At 36.2% G+C, this 16,126-nt stretch overlaps 1 protein-coding gene across 2 annotated transcripts in view; it reads left to right on the top strand.

The window, feature by feature from the left end:
* The window catches only part of LOC306861585 (exocyst complex component 4-like), a 129,254-nt gene that overhangs the window by 262 nt on the left and 112,866 nt on the right, over positions 1-16,126 (top strand). For both annotated transcript variants that reach the window (XM_079403950.1, XM_079403951.1), the window contains exons 2-6: positions 1,802-1,991; positions 3,960-4,154; positions 9,922-10,106; positions 11,558-11,655; positions 15,168-15,405. In XM_079403950.1, coding sequence (XP_079260076.1) covers positions 1,802-1,991; positions 3,960-4,154; positions 9,922-10,106; positions 11,558-11,655; positions 15,168-15,405 — 906 coding nt within the window. The remainder of the gene's footprint in view (positions 1-1,801; positions 1,992-3,959; positions 4,155-9,921; positions 10,107-11,557; positions 11,656-15,167; positions 15,406-16,126) is intronic.

Genomic DNA, 16,126 nt, shown 5'->3' with positions numbered 1-16,126 from the left:
CTTATGGGTTGTGTAACAACAACTACATCTTAAGAACCTTTACGTTGCATCAGCTGAAGTATATAGTTTTCTGTAAGGTCTTCTGAATGACAGAGTTTGCAGGCATACTTCAAAACGTGTTTATATGGATAGTGCTTATGTTTTGATAGTACTGAGTTTCAAAACATAGGGAACTGTTTACTTAAACAGCACTGTTTGAACATCATAAACGCAGTCTGATTATTATATATATATATATATATATATATATATATATATATATATATATATATATATATATATTATGTGATCTTAACTCTATGATTAGTAATATATTGAATAATAATATATTTTCATAGATTCGTTACAGTCTGCACAATTATTTTTATTTTATTTAAATAATTTTTGAGGCCATTGAGAAGCCAGGGAAGCTGGCATGATGATATGAAGTTCTTGTACATATAGGCTTTTGTGACCTTGTGGAAGATGTGACTGTTTTAGGAGGCTAATTTGGTGATGGTAGATGGCAGCTAGAACCCAGTATAGTGTGGTAAAATTACTGCGTAATTGAGGGTTATAGTTACAGCACATATTCATGATTTTTGGTAATGCCTGGGTGAGTTGTAATGAACTTTATCAAAATTCTGTCTTTACCAAATATTACATTCACAGCATCAAACCTTGACTTTACATAGATTAAACCTATTTTCTTCCATTGAGCACAGCTGAGCTGATAAGCTGTCAGAAAGCCATCATTCTGCTTCACGGCTCTTTTATCTCCTTTTTAACAATCAGCTGTTTCCATTAGATGTCCTACGGGCAATTGAGTGAGGTCAAAAAAGAGCGAGTCTATGGGCCGAAGCTATATCTACATGATCTGTGCTTCACTGTGAGCTTGAAGGGGCTTTTCCCTACTGAATACTGGCTCTCAGACGTTTCTATATCTTTCTGAGCTCCAGAGACTAGAGTGAATGTAATTAGCTCTTTTGGGAGATTGTGCTGCCTTCCTTTACTCAGATTTAAAGCCACACCGCTGTGGAAATGAGTCAGGACAGACTTTGAGAGCTGAGATGTGATGTCTGCGGTCTGGGACATTGTTGGATTGGCATCGACCCCAGCGGGTCTCCTCGAGTGGGTGGGCGACTGGGTGTCTGATGATGGATTGTTGTGAAATTGTGTTGTGATGGCCAAAAATCCAGCTACTTGTGTCTGAAAGTTTGTAACATAATGATGACAGGATGAGTTTAGATTGAGTGCAGCCTTTGCTCTGGAAGATTTAAGTGTACTGCAGTCAATCATGATTTTCCAGTGTCAGAAATAGCAAGAACCCAAAGCCTAGATGCTAGAGAAATGTCATGGGCATTCAAACATGTCCTTTCTTTCCAAAAAAAAAAATTGTATCCTTGATTATTGAATTGCATGTTGTCTTGGTTATATAATTTTATATAAAATTAAAAAATATTGTGCTTACTCAATTGGAGTAAATAAAATATTATAATTTTTTAAGTAATTTATATTTATGTATAGTTATTCATTTATTTATACATTAATTCATTAATTCATTGCCAAAATGAACAAAGAAAATATAATTTTTTTTTTTTTTTTAAATAAATAATTAACTAAATAAATGAATACATTTTTCATTCATTCATTCATTCAACACATTATTTATTCAACCTGATGAACCAGGCAAAGATGTGATAATACATATTATTCTGTTTATCAAATGATTGTTATTATTAGCCGTAGTAGTACGTTTTTTTTGTAAAACGCAACGTTTGATACAGTTTGATGTAGCATATGTTTTCTGTCTTTCGGTCAGGACATTGTCCAGCAGTGAGGATGTGCAGGACCGAGAGACGGAGAAGGGCCGTCTGGAGGAGGCCTATGAGAAGTGTGATCGTGATCTGGATGAGCTGATAGTTCAGCACTACACAGAGCTCACCACAGCCATCCGAACCTACCAGAGCATCACAGAGAGAATCACCAGCTCTCGCAACAAGATCAAACAGGTGTGCATCACATTCGTCTGCATTCAGCAACTCCCAAACAAGTGTAAATATGGCCAGGTTTCTAATTTGTGACCCTGGAGCACAAAACCAGTCTTAAGTATCATGGGTATATTTGTAGCAATAGCCAAAAGTACATTGTATGGGTCAAAATTATCAATTTTTCTTTTATGCCAAAAATCATTAGTATATTAAGTAAAGATCATGTTCCATGAAGATATTTTGTAAATTACCTACCGTAAATATATCAAAACTTCATTTCTGATTAGTAATATGTATTGCTAAGGACTTTAAAAGCGATTTTTGTATGTATAAAAGACAACTTTAAAAGCGATTTTTTTTGTACCCTCGGATTCCAGATTTTCAAATAGTTATCTCAGCCAAATATTGTCCTATCCTAACAAACCATACATCAATGGAAAGCTTAAAAGGTTGTAGGCATACATGATTAGAGACATGAGCAAAGCAGAAAAATCTTTATTCCCAAAAAATTATAATCATGACAGGCATATCAGGTCCCCCTGTATAATAACACTACAACATTTTATAATATATTACAATAACAACATTAAATAACATGATGTAGGCTAACTTTTCTTTTTGTTATGAATTTCGAAGACAGTTTTTAGAATGTCATATATTTTTTCATTAATGAAAAGTTCAAAAGACTTAATTTAATTGAACTAGAAATTCTTGGTAACATAATAAATGTCTTTAATGTCACTTATTAATTTAACACATCCTTGCAGAAGAGAAGTATTGATTTCTTTTACAAGTATCTGTTTCTTCTTCACTGACCCGCAGAGAACCTTCAGGTTACATTGTTAAAAACCCTGATTTAAGGCAGATGCACAATGACTTAGTAGTGTATTTTAATAACATAGTCACGTAGCTGCAATCGCTTAGCAATACATCTTCATGCTGTCAGTCTGTTTGTTTATGGCTTATTGAAATAACTTCTCTGCACAGGTTTTTTTTTTTCTGGTCAGCAGCTGGCGGAGATGAAATGCAACTGCTGCTTTTCTTTGTAGCATAGTTCTGTGATAACCTACAAATACGTAAACACACACAAGCTGCATGCAGCCTGATATAATACTGGCTGTAATACCCAGGGAATGATTTATGAGAGATAATTAGAGGGAAAACAACATGCGGTAGCAGTTTGACGCAAAAAGGGAAATTAAAAACAAATCAGCAGCTATTTTTTTGCATTTTTGTGTATAAATGTCGCTCTCAGCCATGCGGTCTGATGGGTCGTCCCTCAGGCTTCTGTAATGATGGAGGTGTCAGGCTTCTCACAGACACACTCAAACTTGCCGCAGAGAACATAGAGAATAGCGTTTCTGTCTTCATGCTGCTGAAGTATTTGATGAGAAGTGCCCAGGGACCCCCAATCGCCGTCTTTACTCATTATTATTTAAAGACACAGGTGACCGAGTTTGTTTATTGCACTCTTGAAAGATGTGTTTGAGTCAAGGACTCAAAAAAACATTTCCCTGTGTGTCTCAATTTGCTTGTAAGTGGGAAAATTGAAGACATAAACCCAACGCAGCCAATGAAACACAACAGTGTTCATTAATTTTGCTGTTTGTTTATCCAGCTTTGGGATTTGCTCACGTTTGTGTGTGTTTTGTAAGCTCTTTTAAGAATATTAAAAATTAATTAATTACTACCCCCCCCCCCCCCCCCCCCTCTCAAAACATGGTGAGCCATCATAAAAGAATCATTAGGAATCGCTAGTAAATGTCTGAAATAATATCCTTGTAAATTAGCCACTAAGCTCGGGTTTTAATCTACAGCAAAATGTTTGTTTATCATCTTCTCCCCTGCTGCTGACACACTTGAAAATAATTATGCAAAGAAGAAAGCAGAGCTGTGAAGCTGCGAAAACTGCGAATCTGGTGCTTGTGTTATCAAGTGTGAACTTTCACCTTTTCCTGACATGGTATGTGTGGGCTGCTCTCTGCACAGGTCAAGGAGAACCTGTTATCCTGTAAAATGCTTCTCCACTGTAAGCGAGATGAACTCAGGAAGCTGTGGATTGAAGGTGTTGAGCACAAGCATGTCCTCAGCTTGCTGGATGAAATTGAGAACATCAAACAGGTCCCTCAGAAGTTGGAGGCATCCATGGCCAGCAAGCACTACCTGCATGCCACAGATATGCTGGTGAGTGTATGTTCGAATGTGTTGGTAGGGGAAATTTTATTCGTTCCATGGCAAGTACATGCTACATGTTTTTGTTTCAGCTTGTCCTCTTATTCATAAAAATACTAAAATAAATATAGCTCTTTAATTTGAGCTATGGACACTAATTATATTCCTTTAATCATATATATATTAGTATACTATATTAGTATAATTTCTACTATGCTCGGTTTCTTTTCATTGATTTTGAACAGACTAAAGAACAAATAAAAAAACAAATTCCACCTAGATGTGAAAATACTAAATATTAGGCTATTACATTATAATAAAATCTGCAGTACATATATAAATACAAAGAATAAATTCTTGAAATATATTTGATTTAGTTAACAGATAAACAAGGGAAAAAAAACTGTGTGACATGTGACGTAGCCTATATATGCCGTTTCAGTTCATTTTTGTGCTGGTATAAGGAAACCGTTGAAGGGATCGCGCCGGAGCACACACACACACAACACATCAGTTCCAGCATTGCTAACTTGACAGCACAGTTGGTACTTTATCAACATAAAATACAGTGAACCAAACATCAGCACGCCCGCCTCTGTGTCACCGTTGGAATGCGACTGAAGTACAAAGCCTATAATTTACATAATAAATAATAGTTTAGCATTCAGATACGTTACATCGCAAATATGGAAATATTATGGAATATTTGGATTTGTGCCAAATGAGAGAGGTAGGATACACGAGCACAAAGCTCCATTGCGCAAGCAGTTGAGTGCGGAAGCCTTTAAAGTATACTTCTTTGTCAGTCTATGTGAGAGACGCGTTCAGAATCATGTATCATTCCACCCCTAATATATATATATATATATACAGCTTGTATCACTGTTATACAAGCTGTGCACTCACTACTTTACATTGTAGCAAAGTGTCATTTCTTCAGTGTTGTCACATGAAAAGATATAATAAAATATTTACAAAAATGTGAGGAGTGTACTCACTTCTGTGAGATACTGTATTTTATACATATATTAGTGCTATCAAACAATTAATTGCATCCAAAATAAAAGATTTTGGTTATATAATATATGTGTGTGTACTGTGTATATTTATTATGTACATATAAATACACACAAATGCATGTATGGGGGAGAGTGGTCTTTCCATTTAAGCAATATTAACCTTCTGGCAAGTAGTGTGCAAAAGGCTAACATTTTACAATTATAGCTACTTAAGCGCATGTGTTGTGCTGTAACACCAAATATAGCAATGAAAGGAGATGGGTGTATTGGCAAACCCATTATTTCAGAAAATGTATTAAAAATCAATTTCCAAAAGTTATACAAACTCGGGCATGTCCAGAATATATGTAAGAGGCTTGCAGGAGCCTGCTTACATCTATCACAAATAGGGTCTAGCTCAGGTCGGAATTTAGATAGCCTAACCTTTGACCAGTGGAGCCAGTGTCCTACCTTGAATTGCACAACCACATGTCGTTGACATACTGATGATGAATAGATCTGTTTAATCATTTTTTGCCAAATTGTCTCTGAAATTTGTTCATTCAAATCCTCCTCCCAGTGATTATTTAAGTAATCTAAATTTTCCAGATGTTGATTGAGGAGATTATAAATTTTGCCTATGATTTGTTTTGAATCTTTCCCTACTTTGAAAATAGAATCTAATAGAGATGTAGGGGATATGAAGGAAAACAATCAGTATGTGAAGTCAAAAAATGTTGTACTTGCAGATATCTAAAGAAATGGGACCTGGGAATCTTAAATCTGTTTACCACTTCATCAAAAGATGCAAAAGTATTATCTAGATAAAGGTCTTGTAGAATTTAAATCCCACTCTTAACCCAAATATCAAAGGCTTTATCCAATATTGAAGGGGTGAACATATGGTTTTTACTTAAAGGGGAATGTAAAGAGAGACTGCGGATAGCAAATCATTTTCTAAATTGATTCCAAATTTTTAGGGACTGTGTCACCATAGGGTTAGAAGAATAGCGTGAGGCAGGTTCATTCATTGGAAGTTCAGAGCACATTAAAGAGGATAGGGAGACATATTTGCAGGAGATCTTTACAAACTAAGCCACTTAAAGGCATCAGGGCTGTCGCTATCCCTCATCCAGTAAGTCAGTCCTCTAATATTAGCCGCCCAATAATAGAACATAAAATTAGTGCCATGCCACCTAAGGTGCGAGCCTTTTGTAATATACTTTTCTGAATCCGAGGGTTTTTGTTATTAGCAAAGATCTTTTTAAAAGTTTTTTTTATTTAGCTAACAATGCATTACAGTTACAGTAAAGACCTTTACATTTAAACATATTTCAAAAGTATTTCAAAGTTCTATTGAACTTTCTATTCATCAAAGAATCCTAAAACATTTTTCAGTAAAAATATTAAGCAGCACAACTGTTTTCAACATTGATTATGATTGGAATTGTAAAAAACCTTACTGACCCAAAACTATTGTACAGTAGTATAGAGAGCAGTATGGTGGAGAGTGGCATGAAGTTATTTAGGAGTGTCACCTGCATGGTGTGGCAGGAGCATGTGCACTCACATAAAAAGTGACTTATTCAGTTATGCAACTCTGGTCAGGTGATTCTTTTCCACTGCATTAACCAAAGCTCATGGGCCTAAAAACATAATCAAAAATAAGAATCTGAATCTCCAGGTTTTTGTTTTTAAAGGATCTTTTTTATCAGGTATTTGATCACACTGTTTCTTTGGGTACACCCACATCTCCCTCTCAACAGGGGAAATCAGCTGTGGTCAGAGATGACAAGCTTCCTTCTTCCTGCTTTCTCAAGTCCCTCAGGTGTTCTTCTCTTCCTCAGAGAGGTTCTTCTTTTCCTGTGTGTGTGACTGTGTTAAATCTGACGAGGAGTATTGGGACTGCCAACAGAGATTACGCTGTACACGGTGTTTCAATTTGCATCTCTCATCTGAAAACACTCTCCTTCACTTTTGTCTCTTAGTTACATGAACACACACACACGCACACACACACACACACACACACACACACACACACACACACACACACACACACACAATACACATTTGTAACTCTCGTACCTGTCAGTCTGGTTAACCTCCCTAGTGTCTGCTTTTCAGACGAGCTGTCATACATTACCTCACATCTGTTGAATTGGCACTTTCCTTTCCTTTCCTTTCCTTTCCTTTCCTTTCCTTTCCTTTCCTTTCCTTTCCTTTCCTTTCCTTTCCTTTCCTTTCCTTTCCTTTCCTTTCCTTTCCTTTCCTTTCCTTTCCTTTCCTTTCCTTTCCTTTTCCTTTTCCTTTTCCTTTCCTTTCCATAACCCTCACATTTCTTTTTATTTTCTTTCCACCTCTTCTTCTTCCTCCTTTTTCTTTTCTTCTCTTTTTGTCTTTCTTTTATTCTTCCTCTTAATTTCCTTTTCTGTCTTTTGATGCCAATTCCTGTCTATTACTTTTCCTTCCTCTGCATTTTCTTTTTTCTATCATCCTTATTTCCATTTCTTTCCTTCTCTTAACCATTCCACTCCATTTCCATATTTCTTTCATCTCCTTTCCTCTTTCTATTCCTTTTATATCCTTAACTGTTCCTCTTACTCTGTCCTTTTCCTTTCTCTCATCCTTGCTCCTTTCCTCTTCCTCTCATGTCCTTATCTGTTCTTCTTTCTCTCCTTCTTCTCTTTTGTTTCCTTGTCCTCTTCTTGTCTTTAACAATTCCTCTTTCTCTCATTCTCTATTGCTGTTCTTTTCTATTGTCTCAGTTGCAAATTGAAGTGTCTTCTCATCTAAACCAGGTTTGGCAGCAAGACCTGTAAACAGGCACACTTACACACGCTCAGCTGATCCTGCTGGTATACACTGCGGCTCATGCAACCCTTATTTGCATGAACAACTCCTTGACTTGTGTGACCCCTCCTCTGTCTGTCAAAAGCGATGCACAAAGTGTGCAGTGATGGTCCTCCAGAGCACTATCAACAGACAATTAGATTCCCTCTAATAAAGCACATTCATTCAGAGTCATTTTGATTTATTCACTAAATATAAACAAGCAGTAGCCACTGCAGGGTAGTTCAGTGCTGAGGGAGAGAAGAGGTAAAGGCAAAGTGAAGTAAAGACTAGAAATACAAGTTAATGCAATAAAAAGAGCAAGAGAGAGAGTGTGATAGATTAAAAGAAGGATGGAAGGAAGAAGGGAAAGGTTGCATAGAAGATCAAGGCTCTGGGACATGTGAGCCAGGTCAGGTGAATGAAATGAGGAAATTGAACTGATCAACCACACAACTGCTTCAGATTCAGTTTGCAAATGCGGCAGCATGGCAAGTAGCTGCTGATACAGTGCAGATCCAGGACAGCATTAAAGCTAAGCCTGAGGGGACTACCTGGACTCTTTCCCCATTTTAAGTTGCATTTGTTCTTCATTTTACAGCTTTAAAATTTCCTTGCATGCGTGTATGAAGAGGAGATGAAAAACAGATACACAACAGATATTAAAAAGCCAGGTGGTTTTTAAAATTACGTTCTGTATCCATAGCCTACTTTTTTTTAATGTGAAATTTATTTATATTTATATATATATATATATATATATATATATATATATATATATATATATAATAATTTTTTTTTTTTTTAATTGTGTATATATATTTTCATGTATGAAATATTTTTTATTAGGGATTTAATTTATATTATTTATTATAGATTTATTGATTGATTTTTTTTTTATTAGGGATTTTATTCATTATTAGGAATTTATTTCATATTATTTAGAGATTTTTGAACAACAACAAAAAAGTTGTAAATCTTTGTGTGCGAAAGAAAGAGCAAGCTTATAAATTCATTTGGTTTTCTGGGTTTTTGCATCATTTTCTCACTTTGTGTTCACTGATAAGCTCCGTCTCACGCCTCATTCAACCAGCAGCCGCATACTTCATCATGCTCTCTGCAGTAGAGCCACACACACTCAGCAGAGTGAATATTCAGTGCTACTGCGGTCCACCACGCTGCATTCTCCTTCTTTTAATACCTTGATTGGACGAGAGTTGTTATTGTGCTTTATCGCTGTGGTTTTTGATGGGCGGGTGGCACATGTGCTATTATGTGATCCTGGAGCGCAGCTAATCTAGGAGGTTTAACAACAATGGATATGCCTGGAACACTTCTCACATTCAGCTACTAGCAATGAACAAGTTACATTGGGATTTGAGTTTCGAACCAATATACTGTGGCCTTAATAAATATTCAGATACTTCACCACACATTTCTAAATGTATGTAGTCACAGCATATAACAACACAATATCAAACCAAGTTCTACTGATTTTAGAGAAAGTTAATAAAAAGCATGCTTTTCAAGGAAACATTTTACTAAAAGGAGGTGGTAATGTTCTAAATGAAAACAATAAATTATTCAAAATTTGTTAGTCGCTCCTTTGTAAGTCGCTTTGGATAAATGGTCACGGTTTGCTAAATGATTAAATTTAAATGTAAAATTAACATTTAAATATATTTAGACTCTTTATGGTTGTAAATTAACTTTATTATGAACTTTTGAAGGCAGCTGACTTTAAACTTGTACTACAATTACAATGAGATATTGGAGCAAAAAAAGCAAAAATGGGTAATAAAATTTTGTATTCAATACAATGCAATGCACTTTTAAATGTGGCTCAAGTCTCCAAATATTTTTGAGGTCACTAAATTTGACATTCAACTCATTTTTGCACGTAGACATGAAGGCAGATGGAAACTTCAAGTGTGCTGTTGCATTGGCAGGTCTCAGCGGTGGATTCTCTTGAAGGACCCCTGCTACAGGTGGAGGGTCTCGGTGACTTGCGACTGGAGCTCCACAGCAAGAAGCTCAACATCCACCTGGTGCTAATTGACGAGCTCCATCGACATCTCTACATCAAGTCCACCAGCCGTGTGGGTCACAGAGGAAAAGACAAGGACAAGGGCCGGTGAGTTACTATAACATCCTTTAGATAAAATATTGAAAAGTGTTTTCATTTGATCCTTATTGCTTGATTCAAATCTAGCTTCAGTTCAGATCAAAGATAGGTGGGCTTAATATTTGAACCCAAAGTAGGTCAACAATATTACAAAAATGGTGAATAATCTAAAAACATTTTCTCAAAACATTTTATTCAGGTTATGGCAGCAAACTGAAAGCAATTACCTTCAGAGCGGCAAAGTCATTTCTCAGCTTTGGATTAATTTACCTTCGCAGGTTGCTGGTGGCAGGGCACACAGCTCATCTAATTACAGCGTGTGTACTTTTTAAAAAGAGAGACGTGCTTTCTTAAACCAAACATCCCATGAGTCATTGCTCTCTGATCATTAATAAGGGTGTGGAATATGCCAGACAGAATAAATGATCAGACTAATTAAGAATGCAGGCCTGAATATGGGCCAGAGCTGCTGTAAACCCTAGCTAGTTTGACATGCTTAATAAACTTTAATTAGTCAAAGGAGCGACACATAGAAAATGTGTTTTACGCATCTTTGTCTGTTTCTGGATCTCTGCATAGTTCTGCTTCCCATAATTAATAACGGGGGAGATTACGCTATCTTGAAGGGAAATCACAATATTAATTCTTTATTCAAGGCTTTGTTCACCAGGGTCTTAAATCATTAGCTTGTTGGTAAACAAAGCCTCTCTGGCCCTGTTGCCTCCTCCTCACCAGAGTGGTGTAATTAGCTGATTTGCAACTGTTCTCTTCCTGTCCCTGTGTAAGGGGCCTGGCCGCCATGGCTCTGATGCCAGCGTTCAGTGCAAACAGAGATAAGTCACTCGCACCCTTGCGGATGAGCACGAGAGGAATGATAATAGGTTTTTGCTTTTCTCGATGGCGACACGGCCGCCCACGCGCGCACTGTCGCCGGGGGATTGCTGACCCCCTTTGTCAGCGTGGCGCGTGAACCGCCACCGCTGCCTCTGCAATGATAATTCTCGTAGATTAGACAAGACGCAGCGGTGTAGCGCATTAAGCTAATGCAGGTTGGTGACCCCGCAGGGCTGAAGTGTGGAGTTGTTTGTAATAGTGTTTTTGATCTCGGAATTGTGTGTGCGTGTTTGTCGCTCTTCCACTGCTCTGTTTACGGCCATGTAATTATAGCGCGACGCTTTCATGAGGAGAAGTGATTTATTAGTCAGGGTCATGACGCGACTGCAATTTTCTGGCAGGATTTTTATTCATTTCCTCTCTTTTGTGTGTTTCGCAATCCGCCTTGTTTGATTCTTCGTGTTCTGGCCGCTTTAATGGCAATGGTTTTGCAGAACGTTCTCTGTTATTTTCATAAAACATTCATGGTTACTCTTTTTATGAACGTTTAAACAATAGCTGCTGTCACTATAATAATGGTTGCTATTGTGAAGAAGGTAGTAACAGTAACTGTTTTTTTTCCCCAGGTCTGCTTCAAAGGATACATCTGTTTTGGATGTGGGTTTGTCCACTCCACGCAAGCTCACAGAACCTGCACAGTTCAGCACCCCTGGAACATCCAGCAGTAAGAATCATTACTTATAAAACAATAGAAATGACTAGACACTAAAACAACCCTTATGTGTGAAGAAGGATGGATAACGTAGTTAAACTAAAAATGTTTAATTTTTTTTATTTTTATTATTTACTGTCAAGATATGAAATTAATTATAAGAGATGAAATATAATTGAATTTAATATTAAAAATACTAAATATTTATAAACAAATGATTATATTTAGAAGTTTAAATATAATTTAAACAATATCTATCTATCTATCTATCTATCTATCTATCTATCTATCTATCTATCTATCTATCTATCTATCTATCTATCTATCTATCTATCTATCTATCTATCTAATTTTATTTTATGTAAATATAGTATAAACAGACATTTGCAAATACATTAAATATACAATGCAATATAATTATATTAATAAAATTGAATTTACACACTTTAGTAGACACACTTATATAGACTCATTCTTATATAGAAATGTTCTTTATAAATAAAATAAAAACAATTGTATTTATGAATTTATATATAATTTTATGCATTTATATATAAATATTATATATAATATTTTATTTTATTTAAATATAGTTTACATATACATTTGCAAATATAATAAATTTACAGTGGGATATATTGGTAACACTTTAGTTTAGGGACCAAATCTCACTATTAACTAGTTGCTTATTAGCATGCCTATTATTAGTTAATTGGTTGTTCATTAGTAATAAGTAAGGTCCCTAAACTAAAGTGTTACCAATATATCCCACTGTAAAAGCACATATTCTGCATGACCATATTCTACATCCTAATCCTACGCAATATCTAAATTTAACAACTACCTTACTAACTATTAATAAACAGCAAATTAGGAGTTAATTGAGGCAAAAGTCATAGTTAATGGATTGTTAATAGTGAATATTGGACCTTAAAGGGATTAGTCATTAATTACTAACCCTCATGTCGTTCCAAACCGTAAGACCTTTGTTCATCTTCGGAACACAAATTAAGATATTTTTGATGGAATCTGAGAGCTCTCAGACCCTCCATAGACAGCAAGGATATTACCATGGTCAACGCACAGAAACATAGTAAGGACATCGGTAAAATAGTCCATGTGACATCAGGGGTTCAACCATAATTGTACGAAGCTACAAGAATACTTTTTTTGTGCAAAGAAAACAAAAATAACAATTTATTCAACAATTCTTCTCACCGAGTTACCATCTTCCGCTATTTTGGAGAGTACCCCAGAATGTAATCAACGTAATGAGCGTTGTTTACGTTCCGCATGCGCGCTGTCTACTGAACGTAAACAATGCTAATTACGTTCAGCGAAAGCACGCGCATGCTGAACGAAGGTCTTATGGCTTTGGAATGACATGAGGGTGAGTAATTAATGACAGAATTTTCAGTTTTGGGTGAACTATCCATTTTAAATAAAGCATGACCGACATATTTAATGTACACAGTTGCAACTTCTGTTTATATTTTTGAATATGATTTTCTTTAAAAAACTTTTATTTGTCATAAAAAAATTTGGTAGAATTTGTTGATGTATTTAAAACATAAAGACAAAATAAAAACCAAAGGGAAGATAAAGTGAGCATTAGCAAGCGAAAGAGAGAAATAGTGCTACTTTTTTGCAGTGAGTGAATTAGAGCTTGATATAGTGGCTCATAATTTGAATGATAGATTTCTCTCTGCTGTACTGAAGGGAACAGCGGGTGTCCAGGTGTTATAAAGCGAGGGGTGATTTTGTAGTTCCTGGTGCTCCATATTGCCTGCCAGTGTTCAAAGTGCTAATTAAATCATTAGGACACATGTGACCAGTGTCACTGTGTTTATTAATATAGCACTTGGGGCTGCCACAGACAAGAAAAGACTTGCAACTGTTGTTTTCTGTGTTACTGAAAGCATTTGCATGAACACACACTCCTATTATACGTACATTAAGACTGTTGTAATATACACACTAACACTCTGACATAACAATTTTCACTTTTACAATTACACAGTGACTCGCATTTTTACTTACACACATCTCTAAAAAAAGACGTGTGTCCACACACACACACACACACACAAGAACACGCACTCTCAAGTTTCATGATCTCAGTACATCATGTTTCAGTAAGCATATTAACTGGTGCAGATGAGATACTCTCTCATGTTATTAATCATGCAGTGCTGTCAGCACAGTGGGGGTGCGGGCCTTGTTAGCCGTGCTTTCCTGTGTGGGGCCGACTCCACTGCGCTCCGAGACTCTTATCAGACCCACCAACCCACCCACAGCTGTCTGTTTCTCCCATACTGTCTCTGTGAGATATGCTGTCAGTTGTCACTACAACTGTAGACAACCCTGTCTGTCTGTCTATCCGTCTCCTGTCTGTCTATCCACACATCAGTCTGTGTGTCTGTCTGTCTGTCCTTCCATCTGTCTATCTATCTGTCTCTCTGTTTGCCTGTCTGTCCAACTGTATGTATGTCTGTCTGTCTATTTATCCAGCTATCCTATCTGTCTGTGCATCCTTCAAACCATCATCCATCCATCCATGGGATATATTTGCCTGTCTGGCTATCTATCCTGTCTGTCCGTCCATCCATCCATCCATTCATGGATAGATCGATCTGTCTGTCTGTCTGTCTGTCACTTTAGATGATTACTCACCCTTTAATTGTTCTTATTTGCACTGATTTTGCTAAAGCAGGTAGAACTGCCTCTAATTCACACTGACTACAGATAATTCTTGCGCTGGCTGCAGTTTTCTTCACATTACATGAAATGCTCGCAATTATTGCTGTCGCAGTGCTTTATGTGTGATAGGGGGATGCAATCAGACAATATTTCCCCTGCTGCGGAAGACGCTTCCCTTTTGGTCACCTATTTTGTCTAATGGCCTTTTGCGCATCATTTGTCGGTGGTAATTTTAGTAATTATTTAGCAAGCTACAGTTTGGGGGGGGGGTGGATGGAGAAAAAGCTGAGCCCATTAACTTGCCATAAACATTAAGACCAATTTAAACAGTCATTGGACTTGAGGGTATTAGCAGACAGAAAAATAAGCACTTCACTGTATGATCACTCTATTGAGCAGGTGAATATGGAGAGGTGTGTTATGCAGATTTATTTAAGGATTGTGCTGATGTCATGACGAGAAGGGAGGAAATGATTATATATAATATCACTAACCTTTTTACCTGTAAAAGCTCTATGAGGAAAAGTCATTATAAATTAATAACATTAACATTATAAATCTTAACAGATTGTTAGTTCATATTCATATTTATTCATATATTCAAATTGGAATGTACATTAGTGACCTGATTAATAGCTATGCAATATTTAATGATGTAACAATTAGCAAACCATATCATACAGTTTTACTACCATCTGTTTGCTGTCAAAGTTGTACCTATATTAATGTACAGTAGCTGTCCCATAAACTGTTCAGTGTTTTCATGCTGCTGTAATTATATATTGTTGTAGTGTTTTTGAAGGAGTGTATGTGTGTTTGTGCAGTTCGTGAGCTGCAAGAGATGAAAGAGGACTTGGATGTAGACCCAGAGGAGAACAGTGCAGAGTTCATGGGGATCCTGATCAAAGCTCTGGCCAAACTCAAGAAGATCCCGGAAACCATTAAAGCCATCATGGAGCGACTGGAGCCTGAGCTCAAGCAGATCCTCAAGAGATCCACCACTCAGATAGCTGACCACGCCTACCAGAGAGGAGAGAACCTGGCACAGGACAACCAGCCCAGGTAAAAACTAATGGAACGATGGAGCTAATGGCGTCAATTAAAATGTGCAGTCTGCAGGGAATATTAATAATCAAAGTCATGCGCCATACTATTGTTTTGTAGTTTATTGATTGATTTATTGATTTACAGAATACTATATGATAATTAAGATAAGTAGACAAGCACAAAACATTTTTTATTTTTATTTTTTAATTTTTTTTATTATTAAAAAGTTTATTTTGATTCAAAACCCCATTCACTGCCATTTATAAAGCTTGGAAGAGCCAGAATTTTTTTTAATATAACTATATTGTATTTGTCTGAAAGAGTAAAGTCATATACACCTAGGATGGCTTGAGGGTGTAATGGTACACAAATATGACGGTTTGGTATGTACCTCGGTTTTAAAGTCATGGTTCGGTATGATTTCGGTACAGCAGGGGGAAAAGCTAAACTTTTTTTCTTTTTTAATAAACAGTGGTTTACTGAACAAGTTGCTCTTTCTTTAAATGCATTCAGTTATAGTTTAAATTTTCTTAAAATTAAAGTGATAAAAATCTACCTCAGTTTAGGCTTAAAATTATAGAGAGCCCTTTTACATTATAAGGTTATATTTAGGCCTAACAATTTAACCCAAACTTATATTTAATCCCTATTTATTTTTAAATAGATGATCAACACTCAACTTTAAAAAAAAATTGTATGCAAACATGTAAATTGCACATAATGCAGTTTTTAAATT

The sequence above is a fragment of the Barbus barbus genome (assembly GCF_936440315.1).
Source record: "Barbus barbus genome assembly, chromosome: 42".
NCBI classification, from domain to species: Eukaryota; Metazoa; Chordata; class Actinopteri; order Cypriniformes; family Cyprinidae; genus Barbus; species Barbus barbus.
The sequence above is the reverse complement of the archived record's forward strand: the minus strand, read 5'-3'. Positions and strand labels throughout refer to the sequence as shown.